Raw genomic sequence first — 24,644 nt, forward strand, 5'->3', positions numbered from 1 at the left:
CAAATAACACGTATCAGTAGATTGATGTATTTCTTTCCAATGAAACAACCATACAAAGCTCTAAGAAGGATGTGTGAGAAGATAAAGGCAGACTTTCCCTCTGCCATGATACAAAAAATAAAAATCTCAGGGTTGCAATAAAACGTGTTAAAGAGCGAGAGTTTGGGGAGTACAGGTGCAGGTTTTTCCAAAGATCAAACTCATCTGACATACAGGAAGGAAAATTTGAGAATGGTAAGAAATGTGACATCTGTTAAAATACAAAACAGAATAAACAAAACAGCGAACACCACCATCACATGTGATTATTCAGATGTTTACGAGCCCAACTTAAAGTTCTTCTGTAAAAAGATGAGGGAAGTTACAGATTTTCACACACACATGTACACCTGAAAGTTATAGGTATTAGTATAGTAGTATATATACTATATAGTAGTAGTAGTATAGTATTCCACATGTTCAGTCTCTGAGGTTTAAATGATAAAAGCTGGCTGATAAGCTGAAGGCAAATATTTGTCTTTTTGTCATCAGATATTAAAACTTTGACACCAACTATCGGACATAACTTCACATACCAGTGTAAGTACAACCAGGATGCCTCCTCACGTACAAAATTCATCTGCAAAGGAGAAGATTCAACTGTCTGTAAACAGCTAGTAACCACCACAGAGCCTGACGTGGAACAGAGGTTTATAATGAAAGAGCACAGCGGGAGTATCACCATAACAGTGAGAGAAGTAACAGCAAACGATGATGGGATATACTGGTGTGGAGCAAGAGTCCCTCACAAACACAATCAAACAAGTGACGACTTCTTCGATGGATTTAATTTGACTTTCAGTAAGTCACTTGTACAATTTATCGCTAATTCTTAACATGTTTTTGTTCTATTGGGTTTCATAGAACTCTAACAAAATAATTTTAGCAGTAATAATTAATTTATCTCTTGCATTAAGGTCAACATCTTTTATGTCTCACCTGTGCAAGACATGGTTTTATTAAGTATCTTAAAACTGCAGAAAACAAGTGACAAAGCTGGATTAAGACGTTCACACAGTTTATAAAAACATAAAGAAAAAGCTTTAATGGTGAGGACTCTGGTTTTTCTCAGAAACAGGTCCTCCTCTAACCACAGCAACCACTGCAGCTCCTCAGAGTTCTGGTGAGAGACTTTATTTAATATCTTAAATCTGCTATGAAGGCAAGTGCTGAAGCTAGATTAAGATGTTCCAAGATGTTCACACTGTTTATGAAAACATAGAAATAGACTGATCGTGCCAAAGTCTCAAAACTTTCAAAAGGTTTATCCTTCCTAAATTCCTCAGCACTGGCAGTTGAATAATAATGTTATGCTGAATAATTTTCTGGTCTACATTTCTCTGATGTAGTGATGACCCTGATCCTACGTGTGGCTGTGCTGCAGCTGTTTTTTGCGATCATTTTATTCCTTAACTATAAACGTAAGTACATTCATTTTCATTGCTCAAACACAAGACAACATTGAGAATCTTCCATATTTTGTACAGATAACATCTAAAAATCAACAGCAGACAGAGTGACATTAGCAGAGTCCCCAAATTCTCCATCCCATGACTTCTGAATACAAGTTATGATTATCTTTTCAAATTTCTTGTTAAATCAGATTAAATCAAAATAGAAAATAGTTCAGTGATAATGATCAGTGCAGTTCTCTCACAGTTTTTTGCTGGACAGTTTTTCCGAAGCAGCCTGTGGAGGCAGCTGTATTTCACTTTAATGAAATGTGTGCACTTTTTCTTTTTACTTTGCAGGATTCTCATTTTTAAAAAATGCTGAAAATGGAGCTGGAGCATAGTATGTCAAACATGGGTGGGTGCCTGTGTCTGATATGAAGTATAGTTAATACAACAATGTTTTGATACAAGCATTAGTTAACTTTTTCATGTATTAGGCCATTTTTATACTGAGGAGAGAGCAGCACCAAACAACCAGCTCCTGGGTCAGCACCAACTCCAACAGAACCTCAACATAGGTACAAAAAATCAATGGTGTGGTGGATTTGGATGAGAGGGGAGAGTTATCATAGTTAGTAAGCTGAATCCATGAAAGAATGCACTATATGGATTTCAGTCATCCAAATTAAACCACAGACTTTCTAGTCTTTTAGTATAACCAAAAGCACAAAAAGAATCAAGAGTTCATTAACTCTTAACTAGTAGAGAATATTCCAAAGAAAACCTCCTAAGTTCATCAGCCCATCCAGTAGGATAGGTATGAGTATTCATCCATCACCTCTGTGGATTTGTCATCCTGAGAGAAACCACTCAATGAGGGTTTATTATGGTGATGTTGCTAAGCCTCACTGTTTAATGGGTATTGTTGACAGTAGAGGCAGCATTGTTGTACCAAGTGATCTAAAATAACTATGTAGCGCTATTTCACATAAAAGATTACTCTCATAAATGCAAGTTTTTCTAAATAACCAATTAGTTAAAACAAAAGTAGTTTCCACACAATGAGGAAGTAAGGTTGATTAAATTTTAGGGATATAATTTCATTAATGACTCTCCTCATCAGGCCAGCTATTAATCTGTTATTGCATGGACATTATTTCAGCTTGTATCCAAAAAACAGAAATGTTGACATATTGCTCAACATGTCTTGCAGCCCATCTGAAGAGATTAAATTTGTAGCATTCTGTAGGAAACCACTGCCTATGTTTCCTCTGCTGAGAGGTTTGTGGCTATGTAATCCATCAGATAAACTCCAGCGACATTTTACATCAAGATATTCTGAGTCTTGCTTTCATTTTGGATGTCTGAACTAGATTCAAGATATATGGTTAGTACTGTTGTCTCACCAGTGGAGACTGTATCGTCTGTTGGAGCCCTGGCAAATATTAACAGGGGGCACCTTCATCCAGTGTTGATCACCATTACCAGTTTGTTCAATTTGTTCACCAAATCTCCAATTTGTTCATGTAAATGGAGAGTCCTCTTCACACGCTAAGGTTAATTATGAAGTTCCGCAGGGTTTTGTTCTAGTACCATTTCTGTTACATTATACATACAGACACTATCTCTACTTTCAAGATTAGGCTTAAAACTTTCCTTTTTGCTAAAGCATATAGTTAGGGCTGGACCAGGTGACCCTGAATCCTCCCTTAGTTATGCTGCAATAGACGTAGGCTGCGGGGATTCCCATGATGCATTGAGTTTTTCCTTCCAGTCACCTTTCTCACTCACTATGTGTTAATAGACCTCTCTGCATCGAATCATATCTGTTATTAATCTCTGTCTCTCTTCCACAGCATGTCTTTATCCTGTTTTCCTTCTCTCACCCCAACCGGTCGCAGCAGATGGCCCCGCCCCTCCCTGAGCCTGGTTCTGCCGGAGGTTTCTTCCTGTTAAAAGGGAGTTTTTTCTTCCCACTGTCGCCAAAGTGCTTGCTCATAGGGGGTCATATGATTGTTGGGTTTTTCTCTGTACCTATGAAGCGCCTTGAGGCGACTTTTGTTGTGATTTGGCGCTATATAAATAAAATTGAATTGAATTGAATACATGTGTCTGTTAGGCAGTATCATTAGAGGGGTTAGTATATATTTTCACTGTATACACACCAATTAGTAACTGCTGGCATGTCTTAAAGACTTCCGTGGAACCAGCTTCCAGTTTGGATTTGGGAGACAGACACCCAACTCTATGTAGGCATAAAACTTTCCTTTTTGCTAAAGCATATAGGTAGGGCTGGATCAGGTGACCCTGGATGGCCTCTAATTTTCTGCTTCTAAATTCAGATCAAACTGAGGTTATTGTACTCGGCCCTGAAAATCTTAGAAATATGGTATCTAAGCAGATTCTTACTCTGGATGGCATTACCTTGGCCTCCAGTAACACTGTGAGGAACCTTGGAGTCATTTTTGACCAGGACATGTCCTTCAACGCACATATTAAACAAATATGTAAGACTGCTTTCTTCCATTTGCGCAACATCTCTAAAGTTAGAAATATCCTGTCTCTTAGTGACGCTGAAAAACTAGTTCATGCATTTATTACTTCCAGGCTGGACTACTGTAATTCATTATTATCAGGATGTCCTAATAATTCCACAAAAAGCCTTCAGCTAATCCAAAATGCTGCAGCAAGAGTCCTGACAGGGACTAGAAAGAGAGAGCAGATTTCTCCTGTTTTGGCTTCCCTTCATTGGCTTCCTGTTAAATCCAGAATTGAATTCAAAATCCTGCTCCTCACATACAAGGTCTTAAATAATCAGGCCCCATCTTGTCTTAACAAGCTTATAGTACTATATCACCCTATTAGAGCACTTTGTTCTCTGACTGCGGGCTTACTTGTGGTTCCCAGAGTATTTAAACCTTTGGTTTTCAGGCTCCTTTTCCGTGGAACCAGCTTCCAGTTTGGATTTGGGAGACAGACACTTGCTCTATGTAGGCATCAAACTTTCTTTTCTGCTAAAGCATATAGGTAGGTCTGGATCAGGTGACCCTGAATCCCCCTTAACTTATGCTGAGGTAGGATTCACCCCCAGCATCCACATCAGTGTAGACCATGTAGCCTTTAAGATGGCAGCCCAAACTCTACAGTAAAGTAATTCATTTCCTGCTGAACAGAAAATCAAAAAAGGAGCTACTAAGACAAGCTAAGAAGCTGAGAGGAACCAATGTCTACATAAACGAGCATGTGACAAAGAAAAATGCTGACATAGCACGACAAGCAAGAATACTAAGAAGACAAAACAAGATTCAATCAACATGGACTGCAAACTGCAAGGTCTACATCAAACTCAAAGGAACACCAGAAGAACAAAAAGTTGTGGTCATTAAAGAACTTTCAGAACTGGATAAATAATAGAAATGTTAAAAACCGAGACACTAACTATAGAAATAAATCATATAACATGACATAACTGTGATAATAATCACTTTTCTTAGTAAGGTGAAAATGTACCTTACCAATATATGAACATTGTATATAAGGATTTGGGACTAAAACCCTTGGAGTATACTAATCACAGACCATGGGACTTGGAAGATGATATAGACCCTGAAAACAATTTCTATACCCATAAGCATGATCAAAAATGTGAGTATTATACAAATGAGCAGTTCAATCAAAATATAATAATGGATAATGTAATATCAATCATACATTTTAATAGTAGAAGCCTCAATTCAAACCATTCAAAAATCCTGGACTGTCTGGCACAGTTTTCTAAGAAATTCGCTGTCATTGCAGTTTCAGAGACTTGGTTAGATGGGGATCAAAACTTAGTGAAGATTGATGGCTATGACATGTATTGCATCAATAGAAATAAAAAAAAGGGGGGAGGGGGTGTTGCCTTGTATACTGATAATAATTACAAATGTAGAATCATCAGTGAACTGTCACTAGCACTGGATAACATAATGGAGTGCATAACTATTGAAATACAAGCTAAAAAGTCAAAGAATCTGCAAATCAGCTGTATCTACAGGACCCCTGGATCATGTATAAAAATGTTCACAGAGGAAATGCTGAAGATGTACAATCCTACTAACAACAAGAAAATGACATTTATATGTGGTGATTTCAATATAGATTTGTTGAATCCAGCTGTGAAGAGTGCCATCACTGATTTTGTCCATACAATGCACAGCATCAGTCTTTATCCTTTAATCTGCCGTCCAACTAATAACCTCACATAGTGCTACACTTATCAATAATATTTTCACTAATGTTGTTGACAGGAATATTGAAAGTGGATTAATAATAAATGACTTAAGTAACCATCTACCAGTTTTTGCAACAGTACAGAGCTACGCCAGGATTAACAGATGTGAACCTAATAAGAAATTAATTAGACATAAAACATAAGAAGCAATTTGCCGCCTTAAGAAAGAGCTCAACAACCAAGACTGGAGTAAGATCTATGTTCAAGATGTTGACGTGGCATATGAAAACTTCTTATCAATAATATTAAGTCTTTACAATAAACACTGTCCCCTGGTGAATAAAACACAGAAAACTGAAAACTCGGGAAAAAAACCATGGCTAACAAAGGGGATACTGAACGCATGCAAGAAAAAGAATCTGTTGTACAAGACATTTTTAAAGAAAAGAACAATAGAAGCTGAACAAACTTATAAGAGGTATAAGAATAAATTGATAGGGATCATGAGAAGCAGCAAAAGAAATTACTACAGTAAACTTTTAGATGAAAATAAAAAAAATATGAAAAACATGTGGACAGTACTAAATAATATTGTAAATAAAGGAACTAAAGGTTTGGAATATCCAAATAACTTTCAAATACAAAATACAACGACTAGTGACATAAAACAAATTGCAAATGGTTTTAAGGACTTTTTTCTTGATGTTGGTCCTGGCTTGGCTAAAGAAATTGTAAAAACTGGGCACCCTCTTAAAACTAAAACTATTAATGTAGCAAACTCAATGTTTATGAGGGGAGTAGATGAAGAGGACATTATTACGGGCCCGCGTTGACATGGAAAAAAAAAAAAAAGACGGACTTTTGCGAGATCTCGCAAAAGTAACTCGATCTCGCAAAACTATTGCGAGATCCGAAAGACTTTTGCGAGATCTCGCGAGATCTCGCAAAGTCCGTCTTAATCTCGGGATCTCGATCTCGCAAAACTATTGCGAGATCCCGAGTTACTTTTGCGAGATCTCGCAAAAGTCCGTCTTAATTTTTTTTTTTCTCCCATGTCCCCTGCGGGGCTCCGTACATTATGGATGCAGTTACATCCTTTAACTCCAACAAATCAACTGACTGTGACGGCATTGATATGCACTAAATTAAAGATATTTTTGGATGTATTGTGAAACCATTTACCTACATTTGTAATCTGTCATTACAAAGTGGTTTATTTCCTGATAAGATGAAAATTGCAATGGTAGTTCCAATATATAAAGCTGGAGATAAACATCTTCTCACAAACTATCGGCCCATCTCTCTACTACCGCAGTTCTCTAAGATACTGGAAAACATATTTTACAATAGATTATATGACTTTATCATATAAAACGATGTACTATATGAACAACAGTATGGATTTAGACCCAAAAGGACCACAACGTATGCCTTAATGGAGTTTATAGATACAGTAACAACTGCTATTAAAAACAAAGAATATGCTGTCGGAGTTTTTTTAGATTTAAAGAAAGCATTCGATACAGTTGATCACAACCTTTTACTTAACAAACTATGTACATATGGGGTCAGAGGGGTGGCATTATCATGGGTTAACAGTTACCTTAAAAACCGTAAACAATTTACCCAAATAAATGCCATAAAGTCAGAACTAAAACCTGTTGTGTGTGGGGTTCCCCAAGGATCAGTTTTGGGGCCGCTGCTTTTAATATTGTATATTAATGAGATATGTGCTATTTCAAAGTCTTTGAAAATAATATTATTTGCGGATTATACAAACTTACTGTGCTGTGGAAGTAACTTGGAACAACTTCTGAATGAACTAGAAAATGAATTAAATAATCTGAAGACCCGGTTTGACCATAATAAATTAACATTGAACCCGAGCAAAACAAAATTCATAATATTTGGGAATTGCACATATTTTACTAACAGTAAACTGGCAATAAATAACACTGAATTAGAGTATCTGAAATAAAATTCCTTGGTATGATAATACATCACAAACTATCCTGGATTCCCCACATTACTCATATAAAAGGCAAAATATCGAAGTCTCTGGCAATTCTCTACAAGGTCAAGGATCTCATAAATCAAACATCATTATATACTCTCTATTGTTCTACTGAACATGTCAAATGACATACTGTGTGGAAGTGTGGGGAAACACGTATAAAACACACACCTATCCGATATACATTCTGCAAAAAAGAGCAATAAGGATAATAAATAAAACTACTTCAAGAGAACCATCAAATTCACTTTTTATCAAATTAAATATTCTCAAATTTAAAGATTTTGTTGACCTCAGAACTGCACAAACAATGTACAAAGCAGCAAATAAATCTTTGCCCCACAACATTCAGAACTTGTTCCAAATACCAAATACTCATGATCTGTGAGGAATCCTTATGTTCAGCAAGCCAGTAGTAAGGACAAATGTAAAATATCAGAGCATTACAGTTAGAAGAGTTAGTGTGTGGAACACCTGTACAGATGAAATCAAGACAAGTACATCAATACAAAAATTCACATGATTGTTCAAAAATAATAAATTGCATGAATGTAGGAAATCTTCCTCTCAGTGACTCAGTCGTCTCATTGTGTCCTCATTTTTTATAGATCAAGGCCTGAGTAACCCAACCTTAAGTGTTCATTAAGGTGTTTGTCACATGGATATAAAATAAGCTCAGAGGTTAAGCGGGTGTTATAGACAGGGTGATTAGTTTATGTAAAAATGTAGTTTGTTGTTGTTCTGGTTTACGTGCTGAAAATGGTTTTATTTGTGTATGTTAGATGTGTTAGACTTGTACATAGTTAAACATATATGATCAAATAATGCTGAATCCTGGATATGGATTTGTAAGCAATGAAATTTGAAATAAGGGGGTAGGAACAAGAAAAGACATAGATATACAGCAGGGGTCCCCAATCCTAGTCCACGTGTCCCTGCAGGTTTTAGATGTGTCCTTGATCCACCACAGCTGATTTAAATGGATAAATTACCTTCTCAACATGTCTTGAAGTTCTCCAGAGGCCTGGTAATGAACTAATCATGTGATTCAGATGTGTTGACCCAGGCTGAGATCTAAAACCGTGGACTGGGATTGGGGGACCCCTGATATACAGTATACATGAAAACTTGATGATTTTTAAGTTTTTGTTTTTGTTTTTTTTTCTGTTGTTATTTCAATTATATTTGCATGTTCGAAATAAATTCTATCTATCTATCTATCTATCTAAAGCATGTCGCAGCAGATGGCCCCGCCCCTCCCTGAGCCTGGTTCTGCTAGAGATTTCTTCTTTTAAAAGGGAGTTTTTCCTTCTCATTGTTGCAAAAGCATTTACTCATATGATTCTCTCTTTTCTTGTATTATTGTAGGGTCCTCACCTTACAATATGCTTTTAATTCTGATTTTTATTGTAGGATAAATGCAACAACAAATACACTGAGGTACCTGTTTTTACATATACATATTATAACACCCAGCACGCCCCTGCGGGCGGTTTATCCTTCAAGCTCGGGTCCTCTACCAGAGGCCTGGGAGCTTGAGGGTCCTGCGCAGTATCTTAGCTGTTCCCAGGACTGCGCTCTTCTGGACAGAGATGCCATGATTAGTGCCTCTGTGCTGTCTTTCAGTCCAGCTTTGTCCAGCCACTGGTAGGATTTCTGGATATCAGCCACCTCCTCTATCTGCCGGTGGTACATACCATGCAGGGGCCTGTCCTTCCATGATGGTTCCTCGTCTCCCTCCTCTTTCTTGGGTTTCTGCTGCCTGAGGTATTCACTGAGCATGCTGTCAGTTGGGGCCATCTTCTCAATGTATTCTTGGATGTTCGTTGTCTCATCCTGGACTGTGGTGCTGACACTCACCAGTCCCCGGCCCCCTTCCTTCAGCTTAGCGTACAGCCTCAGGGTGCTGGACTTGGGGTGAAACCCTCCATGCATGGTAAGGAGCTTTCTTGTCTTTATGTCAGTGGCTTCTATCTCCTCCTTTGGCCAGCCTATTACCCCAGCAGGGTACCTGATCACGGGCAGGGCGTAGGTGTTGATGGCCCGGATCTTGTTCTTACCGTTCAGCTGACTCCTCAGGACTTGCCTGACCCTCTGCAGGTATTTGGTGGTTGCAGCTTTCCTAGCTGCCTCTTCCTGGTTCCCATTCGCCTGCGGGATCCCCAGGTACTTGTAACTGTCCTCTATGTCTGCAATGTTGCCTTCTGGTAGCTCGATCGCCTGAGTTCTGACTACCTTCCCTCTCTTTATTATCATCCGACTACACTTCTCCAGCCCGAATGACATCCCGATGTCATTGCTGTATATCCTGGTAGTGTGGATCAGTGAATCGATGTCTCGTTCACTCTTGGCATACAGCTTGATGTCATCCATGTACAGGAGGTGGCTGACAACCGCTCCGTTCCGTAGTCGGTATCCGTAGCCAGTCTTGTTAATGATCTCATCGAGGGGGTTCAGGCCTATGCAGAACAGCAGTGGGGACAGAGCATCTCCTTGGTAGATCCCGCACTTGATGGTGACTTGTGCTATGGGCTTGGAGTTGGCCTCTAGTGTTGTACGCCACATCCCCATTGAGTTCCTGATGAAGGCTCTTAGGGTCCTGTTGATCTTGTACAATTCTAGGCATTCCAGTATCCAGCTGTGGGGCATTGAGTCATAGGCCTTCTTGTAATCAATCCAGGCAGTGCACAGGTTGGTCAGCCTGGTCTTGCAGTCTCGGCTGACTGTTCTGTCTACCAGTAGCTGGTGTTTTGCGCCTCTGGTATTCTTGCCAATCCCTTTCTGTGCCCCGCTCATGTGTTGACCCATGTGCCTGTTCATCTTAGCCGATATGATGCCTGACAGGAGCTTCCATGTAGTACTGAGGCAGGTTAACTCGTGAGGTGTGGCCCCCAGGTTGTGGAATGCTCTCCCTCCATCATTACATTGCCTTGATTGTATTTATTCTTTTAAAAAGCAGCTTAAGACTCATTTATTTAGATTGGCTTTTAATTAGATTTGTGCCGAACGTTTGAATGTGCTGTTTTTTATGTAGATCTGTTTTTATATTACTGTGAACCACTTTGTGGTATTTATTCTGTATAGAGTGTTATATAAATAAATTGAATTAAATGGAATAAATTGAATTTTTTGACTGTAATTATTAGGATTAATAGGATTTTCAGCTAAAGGGATATTCACAATAAACAATAAAAAGTCATACCATTCCCCTGGTTCTTTATTTAACGTCTTTATTGTTCTACTAAATCTCAACTTCAGCAATTTCTTGTATATTGTTTCTAAAACTATTCCTTGGTGCTCAGAAAGTAGTCAGCCTAGACCCAGTGGGCCATCAGGGTTGTACAGTGCTACAACCCTGCTACAGCTAGCTCTGGGATTACAGCCATGTCCAGCTGCTGAAGACAATCATCACCCAGAACCTTACTTGCAATGTCTGCAGTTAAAAACTATAGAGATTGACAGACCACGTGACTTTTGCGCATTGCATTGTGGGTACGAATGGCAACAAAATCAAAACACTGCATCAAGCGCTAGCATTTCCAGCACCGGTAATCATTTTTAATTCTGCATTTTTGCCCCCAATCCCTACTTGACATTTCGGCATTTGCCCCAAAATATACAGTTTCCCGCCAAACACCGTACAAAACGAAGGAGAACACGGCAGGTCCACCGTGAACTATGTTAAAGAAAACACTGACAGACTTGATGAAAACTTCGCAGGCAAAAGCAAAGAGGTTCAGGATCAGAGGAAAAATGAAAGGATGTTTGAAAGGCTTTTCAGCATTCTTTATTGACCCATACGAGCATACACCACCAACAACAGCAGAGAGCACAGACTTTAAGGCGAGGGCGTGATTGCGGGTGCGCTCAGGTGCGTCCGCCTCCCCTGCAGCGCGCTGCAGCCACGCCCCAACTTTCATCATTTTTCAGCAGCATAGAGCTTTTTTACCAATTATATTTATTATGGATCATTTTAGTTCATCTTTGCTTTTGTTATATTTCTTTAAGAGTTAAAATGTGTTGATTACATCCTAAGCAGCACAAGTTGTTCACACAAAGGTAGACAGTGCATAGATCAAGATGTTTAGTAGTTCAGATCCCTGCAACAAGCCCAGGTCCAGTTTACTTTGGTGATTTGGACTATTCCATTTCACAGCTGTTGTTAAATTCTTTTCCTTTATCTCCTGTACAGGCAAACGCATCTATTTGTCGTTTCAGGTTGTAGTATTACACAACATTTTCAGATCTAATAGAAATAAAATGAGTGTTTCATAATTCATTCAATTTATTGTCTTTATTTATAACTGGCATCATTGTTTTATTTTATTATAGAATCTTACAAGAAAGAGGCAAAGTTGTATTCCATCATGCTTTATTAGCAGCTTCAGTGAAAAACAAATCAACAATGCAACAACAAAAAAAAAAACAACATTGCAAAACAACATACTGGAAAACATTTATTCATCACTTGATTGCTTCAGTACAACACTTGGGCACATATATGCGGGACTTTTCGTGGCTGTTTTGATATCGCTCTCTCTCTTAACTGATCAAATCTGGCTGTGGTAGCAGCTGTAAACTCGGTATGACCCAGGTTGATAGAGGTGCCCAGTCTGGATCGCATTCCAGCATTTTGTAGGCTGGTTTTCCTACAAAACACAACAAACATTAGCCCGCAAAGTTACGGTGAACAAAGCAGCATAGCGCAACGAATTCAATTCAAATCAATATAAGACTTATTTGTAACCTACATCAACAATTATGTTATGATAAATTACGTAATAACTACAACAGAAGACTTACCTTTGTGGAAATGCTTGGAGCAGACTAACATGTGAGCTGGAGTGTTCTGGATCGTTATATTTGGTCTTCGAATGGCTGCAATCCAGGCCATCCGTTGGCTCTTTGTTACTTCGGAAACATGGCTTAAACAATTTCTCTTCCACGACGTAATCCGATAAAAAACGATCTCTTTACTCGTCGGTTTCCTGTGGCTGTCATGCGACCGGCTATTGCAGTTAACAATACAACACCTTCTTGCCATTCTTTGTGTTTCTTTTTATCGCTGTGTGACTGTTTTCATGTGAAAGCCTGCGTGCGCTAGTACCACTTGTAACTCATACCCAAAATCCTTTGCAGTTTTACCCCAGAATGACATTACATTTTCAATCTCTAAAGCTAATTGCCTCCCCCACCATTCAACAGGCTGGGAAGGGGAACAGAAACAGAGAATGCCTTTTATCACACCATTTAAGGCTGGGCTTACAAATTAAGTAACACAATGACAACATTTAACAATTTCAACCTAACAAAAACCTTTTTTTTAGCAAAACTACAAAATTAATTATGACAGGTTTTATTAAAGAGTTAAAGAACCAGAATTTCAAGTTAACTTCCTGTTAGTTGATGAGATTGTTATGATCTTAAAGATACATTCTTTAATAAAACATGCATTATAATATATTAGAATGAATTTTTAGCATTTTGAAATACATACATACATACATAGTTGTCACATGTGTATCTGCTGGTCTTGCAGTGACCTGTAGACAGTATTTATTTTGGGGTTTCAGTCAAGGGTTCAACACAAACCACGGGACAGCAGACATAAAAATGTCTGTAAGACTTTTTTCTCTTCACAAGTTGAACTCCTTTATCAGTCTTTTAATTGTGGTGTTTAACAGAGGTGACAAAATAGACACTCTTCACTATAGAAGTACAAATACTTATATTAAAAATACTCTGGTAAAAACTGAAGTACTGAACCAGCTTCTTTATTCAAGTAACAGTGAAAAATTACACACTCTAGAAAGTGCCCAACATATTTTGAGCTTCGTGTTTTCAGAACTGTGTACATACATGTTGTATGTTCATACATTATAAACATATCTATTATAATTATATCTATTATATGTTATATTTATATTGTGTGTCGTCTATTTCTTTACATTGGGGTCTCGTGTCATGTATAAAAACATGATTGACTGTTTATGGCTCAGTGTAATCTGACTCCACTGTTCTTTGATCTTGGTCTTTGTTGTCTTTTAGTTAGTATCAGCCTTAAACTCACCCTTGCTTACTGTGTCCTATATCAGTTGAATTATCTTGAACACTAGCGTGAAGAATTTTGATTATGCATTTTGCATAAAAAGTGTGTAACTGTGCAAAAAAAGTATGCCATTAAATGATAATCTGTTTTGCAAACAAGATTACAAGAGATACACAAACTGTATTAAACCCAATTTTAAACCCAGTTTTGACAAAAGATTGTTGATTCAGTGACTTTCCCTAGAAAATTGAGAATTTGGTTCAGAGAATGAAAAGTAGTGTTTTAGCTGTGTCATGTGAAGGCTGTGTGCAGGCAGGAGTGGTGAAATGAAGGACCCACAGTGCAGACTGTGGAGACAAAACATGAACTCAAAAAACAGCTTTAATGCTGAAAACAAAAGTAACAAACTTCCATCCATTCGCTTCCGCTTATCCTTTTCAGGGTCACGGGGGGTGCTGGAGCCTATCCCAGCTGTCATAGGGCGAGAGGCGGGGTACACCCTGGACAGGTCGCCAGTCTGTCGCAGGGCCAACACACTAAGAGAGACAGGGACAGACAACCATTCACACACTCACATTCACACCTAGTGGCAATTTGGATTATCCAATTAACCTATCCCCACAAGCTGCATGTCTTTGGACGGTGGGAGGAAGCCGGAGTACCGGAGAGAAACCCACGCAAACACGGGAGAACATGCAAACTCCACACAGAAAGACCCTGGCCTGATGGTGGAATTGAACTCAGGACCTTCTTGCTGTGCGGCAACAGTGCTAACCACCGTGCCAGTAGTAACAAACTTCAAAATATAAAAATAAACTCATGCAGAACACACAGCATGAATGAAGGTAGATCACAACACTGACACAGAGAAACACAGGGCTAAAATACACAGAGGGAGCAATCAGGGAATGGGTAACAGGAGGGAAACAAAGCTGGGACAAATCAGGCCTAACGAGACAGGGGAAGCAAAACCAGATACATTAACATGAGACATGGACCTTCAAAGTAAAACAGGAAACATAACACAGTGTCATAACACACATGACACGGGGATACAGCAGACAGGGGAGACAATAACTATGGATCACAGACAGAAAAGCAGAACACTAAAACTCTAACAAAACCCACACAGAGAACCTAAACTAAGAATAATCCTATAACCCATAAGACAAAGCTAGAATATAATGAAATAAACAAAATCAAAGAACCAAAAAAACAAAACACTGGGTCGACGACCCAGGCACCTTAACAAGCTGTCCATCTTTCTCAAACTTACACAGCCCAGTAACTTCCTCTTTCCTAAAAATGAGAAGATAGCAGTGTGTAATGTTGAATCGGGGCATTAAAAACAATTTCAAAATGGGAAGTACAAACAGGAAGGAGCAGCAAGAAAATGTAGGCACCATAAAACATGAAGTTAAGAATAGACAGTGGGGAGCAACCCAACAGCCAACAAGTGAATGGGAACAAACTGCATTTTAGAAGATTTTAAAGAACAAAACAAACATAATGAAGTTACTTCTACTACTCATCCTCTCACTAATGACAGGTAAAAGGATCACTAACCCCGATATCATATAATAATGAGTGCTGTACTGTGCATTACATTACATGTTCTTATTATGGTGTTAAATCGTATACAGTAGGACTTTTCACAGTCTGAGTTTGAGCTTTTTATTTTCTGCTTATGTACTGTCTTCATAACTTATAATAATTTACTTTGAAACAGTTCATCTTTTTGCAAAAATAACAAGTTTTCACAGAGTTAAAAATGATTTGCAGACCTCGTTTAATCCTCTAGTAAAATTAATGACATCATCACTCACTAAAATACTTGTACAGTAATAAAAATGTTGACATTTACTTCAGATGATGCTGTTGCTATTACTATTGCTCTAAGCCAGTTTAGAGTGCTAAACTAAGCCAGGCTGAATTCAAAGTTGATGCCAGCCATGGGTGAAACAATGTGGGAGACAGAGGATTACAGAAGCAAATAGTTTGAGTTCATTTTTTAGCTGTTTTACAGCTTTTTTTTTAACCTCATTTAGAAGAATTAGAAGACTCTAACACTTAATTTCACATCTTTGTTATTTTTGTGAAATTCCTCTTTGCCAAAGATTTTAACTGTAGTGTGTAATGTCCTATGAAATGGGCGCTCATTATATACACTAAAACACTGTGTCTTCAAACTAGAAGCGTTTAAGCTTCTAGTTTGTTTAAAGTGTAAAGTTTTGTGTGTGTGTGTGTGTGTGTGTGTGTGTGTGTGTGTGTGTGTGTGTGTGTGTGTGTGTGTGTGTGTGTGTGTGTGTGTGTGTGTGTGTGTTTACGTCAGAGGGTTTGCGTCCAGGTTTAGGAAACGCCTCTGAGCAGATGTAAGAGGAAACCACAGATTTGGAAAGGCAGAGAGTGAATAAAAACAATTTTAATGAATAATGTGTTTTAACATCAACATCACTCCAAGACAATAGAACAGGAACATGAGCTCAATGGCATTAAACAGGAACAGAAGAACACAAGCAGTAAAGGCAAAATGACACAAAAAAGCAAAAGGCAAAGTAAAACGGGAAGTGACAAGAAAAAGGAAAACTATAATAAGCTCATGATGTAACAACAAAAAGAAAACAAAAAGGTCTCTATACCCTCCTGTAGGCCCCCCACCCACAGGAAGCGCTGTAGGGGTAGGGTTCATTGTGTGTTGTGGCAGCCAAGGGCAGAGACCCTGACGGACTGATCCCTGGCAACCGAGGCTGGCGGTGTGGACATGAAACATCAGCTCTCTGGTGGGGAAGGATCCTGAGTTAGTATGTGAGGTTGAGAGGTACCAGCCAGATATAATCAGGCTTACCTCTACACACGGTTTGAGTTTGGAACCAGTGTCCTTGTTGAGAGGCGGCAGGCTGGGGTGGGTAGCCTGGTGTCCCCTCGGCTTCCTTGCCTGTATGTCGGGGCTTTTGAATGAGAGGGTTTGTTCTCTGCGTATCCAGGTCGGGGAACGGGTCCAGGCTGTCATCTGTGCATGACAATAGATCAGAGACAAGGCATTCGACCTTGTCGCTCAAAGTATTCTGTGGGACGTGGTCCACTGTTATGGGATATCTGGTCTGTTGTTGGAAGCTATTTGGTTCTTATACAACTGCTGCAAGAGCCTGGTTCGCATTGCCAGCAATAATTTGGACTATTTCCTGGTGGGTTTTGAACGCTGCTCTTTGTCATTGATTGTATTCTTAATTTTTGTAGACAGAATTTCTAGGCATAGCCAGGTAGCGGAAGGTTTCCACTTGTGCAGTCACAGGGTCTTGTTCAGAGGGAAGCGGGAGGTCGATAGATGGATTGGTACTGTGGCTGCAGACATGCGGCCGCTGTACCAGTCCATTGTGCAGAAAAGAGTGCTGTGAGAGCAGTGTTGGGGAGTAACGGAATACATGTACGAGCCCAGCTGTAAGTAAGCTGCTAAGACTTGTTGTACACTGTGTTTGTGATTTCCTCTGAAACAATATGGAACACAGTGTTATATTCTGGTCTCATTCACGACAGACTACAGAATCCCCAACAGGGTAGTAAGGTTTATTAACAAGTCATGTGACTCAGATTGACTCTCTGTCATGTACAACAACAACATACAGCCTAACGTTCCGGCCCAACACTCACTTACTTGTGTCACACTCTAAAACGTCTGTGTAGCAACACAACCTACTGTGGAACACAACTCATCCTGTAGACAATAATTCACATTATTACATCCCTTCTCTTGTTTTTGAAAAAACAAAAGTCCTTTGCTTTTGTTTTGTGTTTTCTTCTTCTTACTGAGGGAGAAAACAATATACTCAAAGAATACAAAAGCATTCCACTATTAAAACGTACAGTTCTGCAAACTATAGTGAACATTCATTTCCATAGAATACACAACTCTTCCCTTCAGACAATACAGGCTGCCAAGTCCTCCTTATGTAACACAGACCTTGTGTCGAAGCAGTGGAAGCACTCTGCAGCCTGGTCTCGTCCTGACACCCCCTGAAACCTCGTCAGTCTTGATCTGCTGCTCACGAGTGTCTGACTGAGCTGCCACTGAGTGGCTCAGCGCCCCAGTGTCTGTCATGGCGTTTGCTTGATCTATTATGCCTGCACACCTCAGGTGCCTCCTCATTCCCCCTCAGGACATTCCCAGAGTCCAAATGCACCTCATAGCACCTCATAGAGTTCAGCATCAAAATGCTGAACTCTAACACTGTCCCCTAGCTTCAAAGAGTTCAGGTCTCTTGTTGATCGGTCATAGCACACTTTTTGGCGCTTCAGTTTCATCTCCAACTCCCGCAGGGCTGGAATGACTTTCAGTCTCAGCAGGGTCATCCTGGTTGGCAAAAGCACCTGTGTCCTCCTGCTGAGCAGCCTCTGAGCCGGGCTGGTCCCCAGGCCTTGTGATGGTGTGTTGCGATAGTCCAAAATCGCAAGATACGGGTCATGCTCTGCCATTTTTGCCTTGAGCAGCAGCCTCTTTGCTGTCTTCAATGCCGATTCACTCTCACCTCTAAACACAAGTCCATCCTACTCAGTTCATCCTGGAATGAGAAGTATGGCCTGATGTCACTGTCAGTGTCTCTTTTGTCAGTCGGCCAACCTCTGTGCATTGTATCAATGAGGATCTGTAGTGCTTTGTCCTCTTGTGTAGCCGTCCTTATCCTCTTTAGTCTGTCAGGTGAGACGGGTGCATGAGTGACCATGTTAATGCTCTCTATTTCCTCCTCTATGGAGCCCTGTGGTGATCACTCTGGAAGATATGTACTACTCAACGGGTCTGCTATTAACATGTCTTTGCCTGGCTCATACACCACATCTAAGTCATATTTCTGAATGCGCATAAGCATCCTTTGCAACCGTTTGGGCGCACTCAACAGCGGTTTTCTTACAATGGTCTCTATGGGTTTGTGATCACTGTGCACTACCACTTTACGACCATATGTGTACTGATGAAACTTCTCCATACAGAAAACTGCAGCTAAAAGCTCTTTTTTAATCTGGGCATAACCATGCTCTGTACGTGTAAGTGCTCTACTCGCAAAAGCCACAGGCTTACGTTTCTGCATGAGTGCTGCACCTAACCCTTTGTCAGAAGCGTCACATTGTACTGTCAGCTCTTCCTCTGGGCAGTAGTATCTCAGGACTGGAGCCTCTGCTATAGTCTCTTTGCATCTCTGGAATGCGTCCTCATGTCGAGGTGTCCAGTTCCACTCACTGTCTTTGTGTGGCAGTTGTCTCAGTATGTCACAGTGGTCAGACAGATGTGGGCCAAACTTTGCTAAGTAGTTCACCATACCTAACAGTCTCTGCACTGCCTTCACGTCTGTAGGTCTGGGCATTTGCTCTATAGCCCTAACCTTCTCTGGGTCTATTTTCAGACCGTTGCATGTCAGCTGATGTCCAATGTATGTAGTCTCCTTCTGTTTAAGTTTAAACTTTTCTGCGTTCAACTTAATGTTTTTGCAACGAGTCAAAATCTGTCTCAGCTTCTCGTCATGGTAAACTGCTGCTTCAGCATCTGTGTCTCCGTGGTCAGTAATCAGCAAGATCCCTGCCAGTCCATCCAAAGCTTGTGTGAGCTTTCTCTGGCACACTTCCGGAGCTGGACTTATCCCCATCGGCATCCTCAGCTAGCTGTAGCGTCCAAATGGAGTCGAAAATGTTGTCAGGTAGCTTGACTCCTCCTCCAATTTCACGTGCCAGAATTCACTCTTCACGTCGCAGACAGTGAACACTTTAGCCTTTGACAGATCAGACAAAATGTCCTCAATGGTGGGCAAGGGAAAGTGGTTGTGTTGTAGGGCTTTGTTTAAGGGTTTTGGATTGATGCACACCCTTAAGTCCCCATTCTGCTTTTGGACCACAACCATCCCAATGATCCAGTCTGTGCTGCAGTCTACTGGTGTGATGATCCCTCTGCACTGAAGATCTTAAAGCTCCTTCTTTAACGGAATATCTATTTCACACCCAACGGAGTAGTAAGGTTTATTAGCAAGTCATGTGACTCAGATTGACTCTCTGCCATGTACAACAACAACATACAGCCTAACGTTCCGGCCCAACACTCACTTACTTGTGTCACACTGTCACACTTGTGTACACGTGGACCCCGACTTATTAGACAGAGGTCTCTTCACTACGGTTCGGAGCTGTAAATTCCGACACCACTTCACATTTAAAGAACAAAGGGATGGGCAAAATCTGACCTGCCAGCAAACAAGCTGCTCTCAGCTGGAAGTAAGTTCTTTTTAAAAAACTAACGTTAGCCTAATGCAACTAACTTGTTTTAGCTGTGGTAGTTACCTGGGTTATGTGCCACTAAAGTATCTTTGATGTACTATTTTTGTGTGATTTATTACTATTAATGAAGGCTGCATTAAAGACCTGCTAGCTGCAAATAATCATGTGCAGTTATGAAAGCAGACAAAAAGAAAACATATAACTGATACAGGAATAGTTTTCTATGGCATTGCTGCAAAAAGTGCAGCCTTACCTAATGTCCACCTACTGTTACTCATTTTATATAAAGATTTAAAAATCTAGTCGGTATTGGTATGGCTAATAACCTCCAGTAATAGTAATAAATCACACAGCAATAGTACATTCATGTAGTTGTAAAAAGCATGATAATATATTAGTAATCCAAAGTATTCCGAATACGTTACTCTCATTGAGTAACAGAATACATTGCAAAATACATTTTGAGGCATGTATTCTTTAATCTGTAGTGGAATACATTTTAAAACCTTCCCTAAATACCATCTTTGGACAGTCCTCTGGGATTTTATTTAAGTGACCTATATCATGTGAATGTTTGCTTTTAGGTTGTGAGCTGCTGTCAGAAGAGAAGATTTGCACAAAAGGATGGGTTGAATTCACCTGCAACCAAAACACAATTAGAAAATGTCAAATGACTAAGGCTTTAACAGCTGGGAAAAAAACTCTCAGAGTGCTCATTAAGCATCATCAGACGAAGAATTCATCAGCTGATAGCGAGGAATTAGAATTTAAAATTGGTAAGAAGGAATGACTTCTTATTCACATTCATATATGCTGTGTCTGATTTTAATTCACTGAACAAATAACAGCAACAAAACACATCAGTCAACACATTCATAGTTTGGATTACTGTATCTAAATAAATGGATTAAAAAAAAAAAAAAAAAAGACATATGTGAGTAATACTTGTTTTTTTTTTTTTTCAGCAAAACAATGCCCAAAAGCATTTCATCAAATTGCATACAGGACAGCTAAAACCACCATCAGATGTGATTATCCAGAAGACAAATACAAGTCGTGGATCAAGTTTTTCTGCAAAGGGAAAAGTTTCACCTGCGAGGACAATTTATCAACAAAATCTTATCCAAAGTCAAACAGGACATTCGCTCTCTCAAACATCAGCCATAGCTTCAATATGTCCATCAGTAATGTGTCCTCTCAGGATGATGGTAATTACTGGTGCGGAGTAAGATCACCTGTGGGGATTCATCGTGCTGCACTCACAAAAATAAAACTAAGTATTAAAAGTAAATAACTTATGTTTTCCACTTTAAAGGTTTATATTTTATATTTAGGCACTACTTAAGTATGTTTTCCTCTGTTTTCCACAGATATTAAGAGCTTCACAGAATCACCAGCTGTTGGAGAGAACTTCACATACTGGTGTAAATATAACCAGGCTGTCTCAAATTGTACAAAATTTATCTGTAAGGGAGAAGATCCATCTATATGTAAACCTTTAGTAAGCACCAGAGATCCCAATAAGAACAAGAGGTTTAGGATGGATGACAATAAAGAAAAGAAAAATATCTTCATAACAGTGAGAGAAGTGACAGCGGACGACAGTGGGACATACTGGTGTGGAGCAGAAAGCACCAGTGAACACCAAAGTAACAGGTTCTTCAACAGATTGTCCCTGACTGTAGGTGAGTCGTGCTACTTTATTATCTGACCCTGGGTCATCATGCACAGCATATTAAAGCAGGCTAATTTTGCACATATATTATACTTTTAATTCATTATTTATAATATTTTATTTTTTGCAGTTTTAATAAAATCATTTTAAAAATAACAATATTAAAAAATAAAGACTTTTAAGCGTAACTGTTAGCAAGAAAATGACTTTAAAAGAATTTAAAAGAAACAAACATGCCAAAAAGGTTTGACACAGAACGAGCTTTAAGAAAAGAGGATGTGCTCATACTCGGCACTAAAAATGTGTATTTTCTGATTATGAGGTATTACCACATTAGGTTAATAAATGGTAAATGGACTGGTTCTTATATTGCGCTTTTCTACTCTGAGCACTCAAAGTGCTTTATACAACTTGTTCATTCAACAAATCACACCCATTCACACAAGCACTTTTCTAGGTTTTCAGTGCTACCTAACTAACATTCTTACACGTTCACACTCTGATGGATGCATCAGAGAGCAACCTGCAGTTAGTATCTTGCACAAGGATATTTGGCATGCAGACTGGAGCAGACTGGGATTGAACCCAGGACCCCATCGAACCTCATCGAACACAAGACTTTTACTTACTAACTTCACTTCACTTTACTAACATTACATTTTGTAATGCCACTTTAAAAAGTGGAGAGGAAAACGAGATGGTAACTTCTAAGCTGGTGTCTAAAAATTATAAATATGTTTTTTTTCCAAGTTGATGATATTATTTTATCATTTAATTAAACTCTGTTAATTTAATGCCTCAAAGTACAGTCTGAATGCACATTTGTTTCCTTCAGTTACCACCAATTATTTACATCTGCTGTTTTTCCAACTACAGGACCCACTGCATCTGCTGAGAGTCATGGTGAGAGAGTACATGTGGTATCCTAAAACCTCTGCAGCTTATGAGAACTGGGAAAGTTTGTGGATGTTCATATAACATTTTTTATTATTTTAATTTCTTAAAAACTGCTCCTTTCACATTTTCCAACAAAGACAGTTTGGGATGTCAATGCTGGGATGATGATTAATGCTGGAAAATTGTTGTTTGGTTTACGCTGCAGGCATTTCGGACATTGGAATTGTTGTAATCATAATAACTGGGTTGGTGTTTCTGGTCGTTTTCATCCTTGTCTACAAACGTAAGAACTTTCACTAAATCCTTTGTACATCATCAGTCACACAAACATGTTTGCTGCTTTTATCCAAAAAAAGAAAAAACACTTCCCTGTACTTTTGTACAAATGATATCTAACAATCTGCAGTATACATGATGCATGACATTAGCTGACATAGATTTTTTAAAGTTATGAAAGATATCTTTGCTGGGTTCTCATCATATCAGACATTAAAAAAAAATCAAACTAGAAAAAATGCAAATCTTTAACAGATAATTTTGCTTATTTCTTGATTTTCTGCTTCGTTTCTGCCAGGAATCTCCTTTTCAAAAAACAGAGGAGCTAATGCAGCATTGCAACATACCAAAGAGGTTAGTGTGGAATTTTTGTTTGTTTATTTATTTATTTTCATGTATAACTGGTGACAATCCAGGATTCATAGTTCAAATATCTCCCCAATTAAAACCGGCTGGACTTCAAAAACTGAACTGCACAGATGTTGGCTCATAAAAGGTTTTCAGGCAGACGTCTGTTATAAAGGATGAAATATATTTCACATTACGGCAATAATGAAAGAAAATATACATTCCTTTAAAATATATTTTACTGGCAACTAATGATTACAACTAATCAGCACATTGCAACATAACCTGCCGCAATGTTTTTTTAATCATTTTGAAAATGATTGTAGGTTGTTTATCATAAAACATGACAGCAATAAATCGTCATACAGATGAATAAACATCCAAAGGTTTTATGTGCGGTTACTCAGTATTAAATTTGAAATTAACTTTATTAACAGTTTTGAGGACATTCTATATAAGTACTGTTTATCCTTAGGAGTTTATATGAAGTTTTTAAACTACATTTTTTTATTTTGTAGTTGAAGGACTGTACGTATGAGGAGATACAGGAGCGCCCCCAGCAACCAGACCAGCCAGAAAATGCACTGACCTCAATTTATGTCACTGCTAGCATTCCCACAGATGTAGCTGCCTCACCACATTACAATAGCATCAACTTTCAAAGCTGCTCTGACAAAGCTGGTGGTGAGGCAATGAAACGCATCTCCTCTGCCTGTGAATATTCTACTTTGACATTAAGCAAATGTCCAACCAACCCGACAATCACTATACCATCCAGACCAGCAGAGGAGAATCTCTACTCAGTAATCAATGAACCTGAGCCAAAATGAAAATAAGATCAGCTGTCAGAATTTGTTGTAGTGAGAATGTGGTTTTTAAAGAGTGTTATATTCTGTGGAGCTGGGCAGGTGTAGGTGTGTGGTGCTGCTCTTTCTTCCACTCTCTCTCTCCTTCTTCTCTCCAGGGCCCAGCTGCCACTCTTTTCCCCAGTAGGCACCTGGACCCACTCAGCCATTAACCCAGATGTTATACAGTCCAGGTGTTGTTTTCTAGTGTATGAAACCGAGGTTGAGCAAAAGAAGGTAATGTCTTTTGGAGTTGTGTTTGTGGGAGCAGTGTTGAAATCTAGTGATGGCCAAATTAAGCTTGTTTTGAAAAAATGTTTGTCACCCAGTTTTTCAACACAGTGCTCTTTGGTGGCATCTGGTGGCCAAGAATATGAAGAGCAGATTGAATCTATAAGGAAAAATGAACTGCTAATGATCGCTCACACTCGAGTTGAGTTGACAGCTCGGGCAATCGGACTACTGTTGTGGTCCTCTTAATATGTTTTGGGATTTTTTTCTCTCTTTTTTTTGTTTGTGTGTGTGTGTGTGTGTGTGTGTGTGTGTGTGTGTGTGTGTGTGTTTCATATAATAGGTTGGAATTGTACTTGTACTGTGAGGTGCTGCCTCCATGTTCTTTTGTAATTAAGCACTGGATCG

General features: G+C 39.2%; 1 protein-coding gene across 1 annotated transcript; it reads left to right on the forward strand.

Moving 5' to 3' along the window:
- The first annotated feature begins 15,144 nt into the window (after positions 1-15,144).
- LOC120440283 lies at positions 15,145-23,990 on the forward strand. The gene is made up of 8 exons (XM_039612564.1): positions 15,145-15,258; positions 20,549-20,740; positions 20,930-21,250; positions 21,335-21,649; positions 22,516-22,542; positions 22,742-22,819; positions 23,111-23,166; positions 23,679-23,990. The coding sequence occupies exons 1-8, from the start codon at positions 15,219-15,221 to the stop codon at positions 23,988-23,990; spliced, it is 1,341 nt and encodes a 446-aa protein (XP_039468498.1). The 5' UTR covers positions 15,145-15,218.
- The last annotated feature ends 654 nt before the right edge of the window (positions 23,991-24,644 follow it).

This window comes from Oreochromis aureus, linkage group 5 (genome assembly GCF_013358895.1).
Source record: "Oreochromis aureus strain Israel breed Guangdong linkage group 5, ZZ_aureus, whole genome shotgun sequence".
NCBI classification, from domain to species: Eukaryota; Metazoa; Chordata; class Actinopteri; order Cichliformes; family Cichlidae; genus Oreochromis; species Oreochromis aureus.

What these genes read in the sequence shown, in the direction of transcription:
- LOC120440283 (XM_039612564.1), top strand. Translation starts at nt 15,219, where the DNA reads ATGAAGTTACTTCTACTACTCATCCTCTCACTAATGACAG. An exon ending in GGAATTAGAATTTAAAATTG is followed by an intron (nt 20,741 to 20,929) that starts GTAAGAAGGAAT and finishes TTTTTTTTTCAG; the next exon opens with CAAAACAATGCCCAAAAGCA. An exon ending in TGCATCTGCTGAGAGTCATG is followed by an intron (nt 22,543 to 22,741) that starts GTGAGAGAGTAC and finishes TTTACGCTGCAG; the next exon opens with GCATTTCGGACATTGGAATT.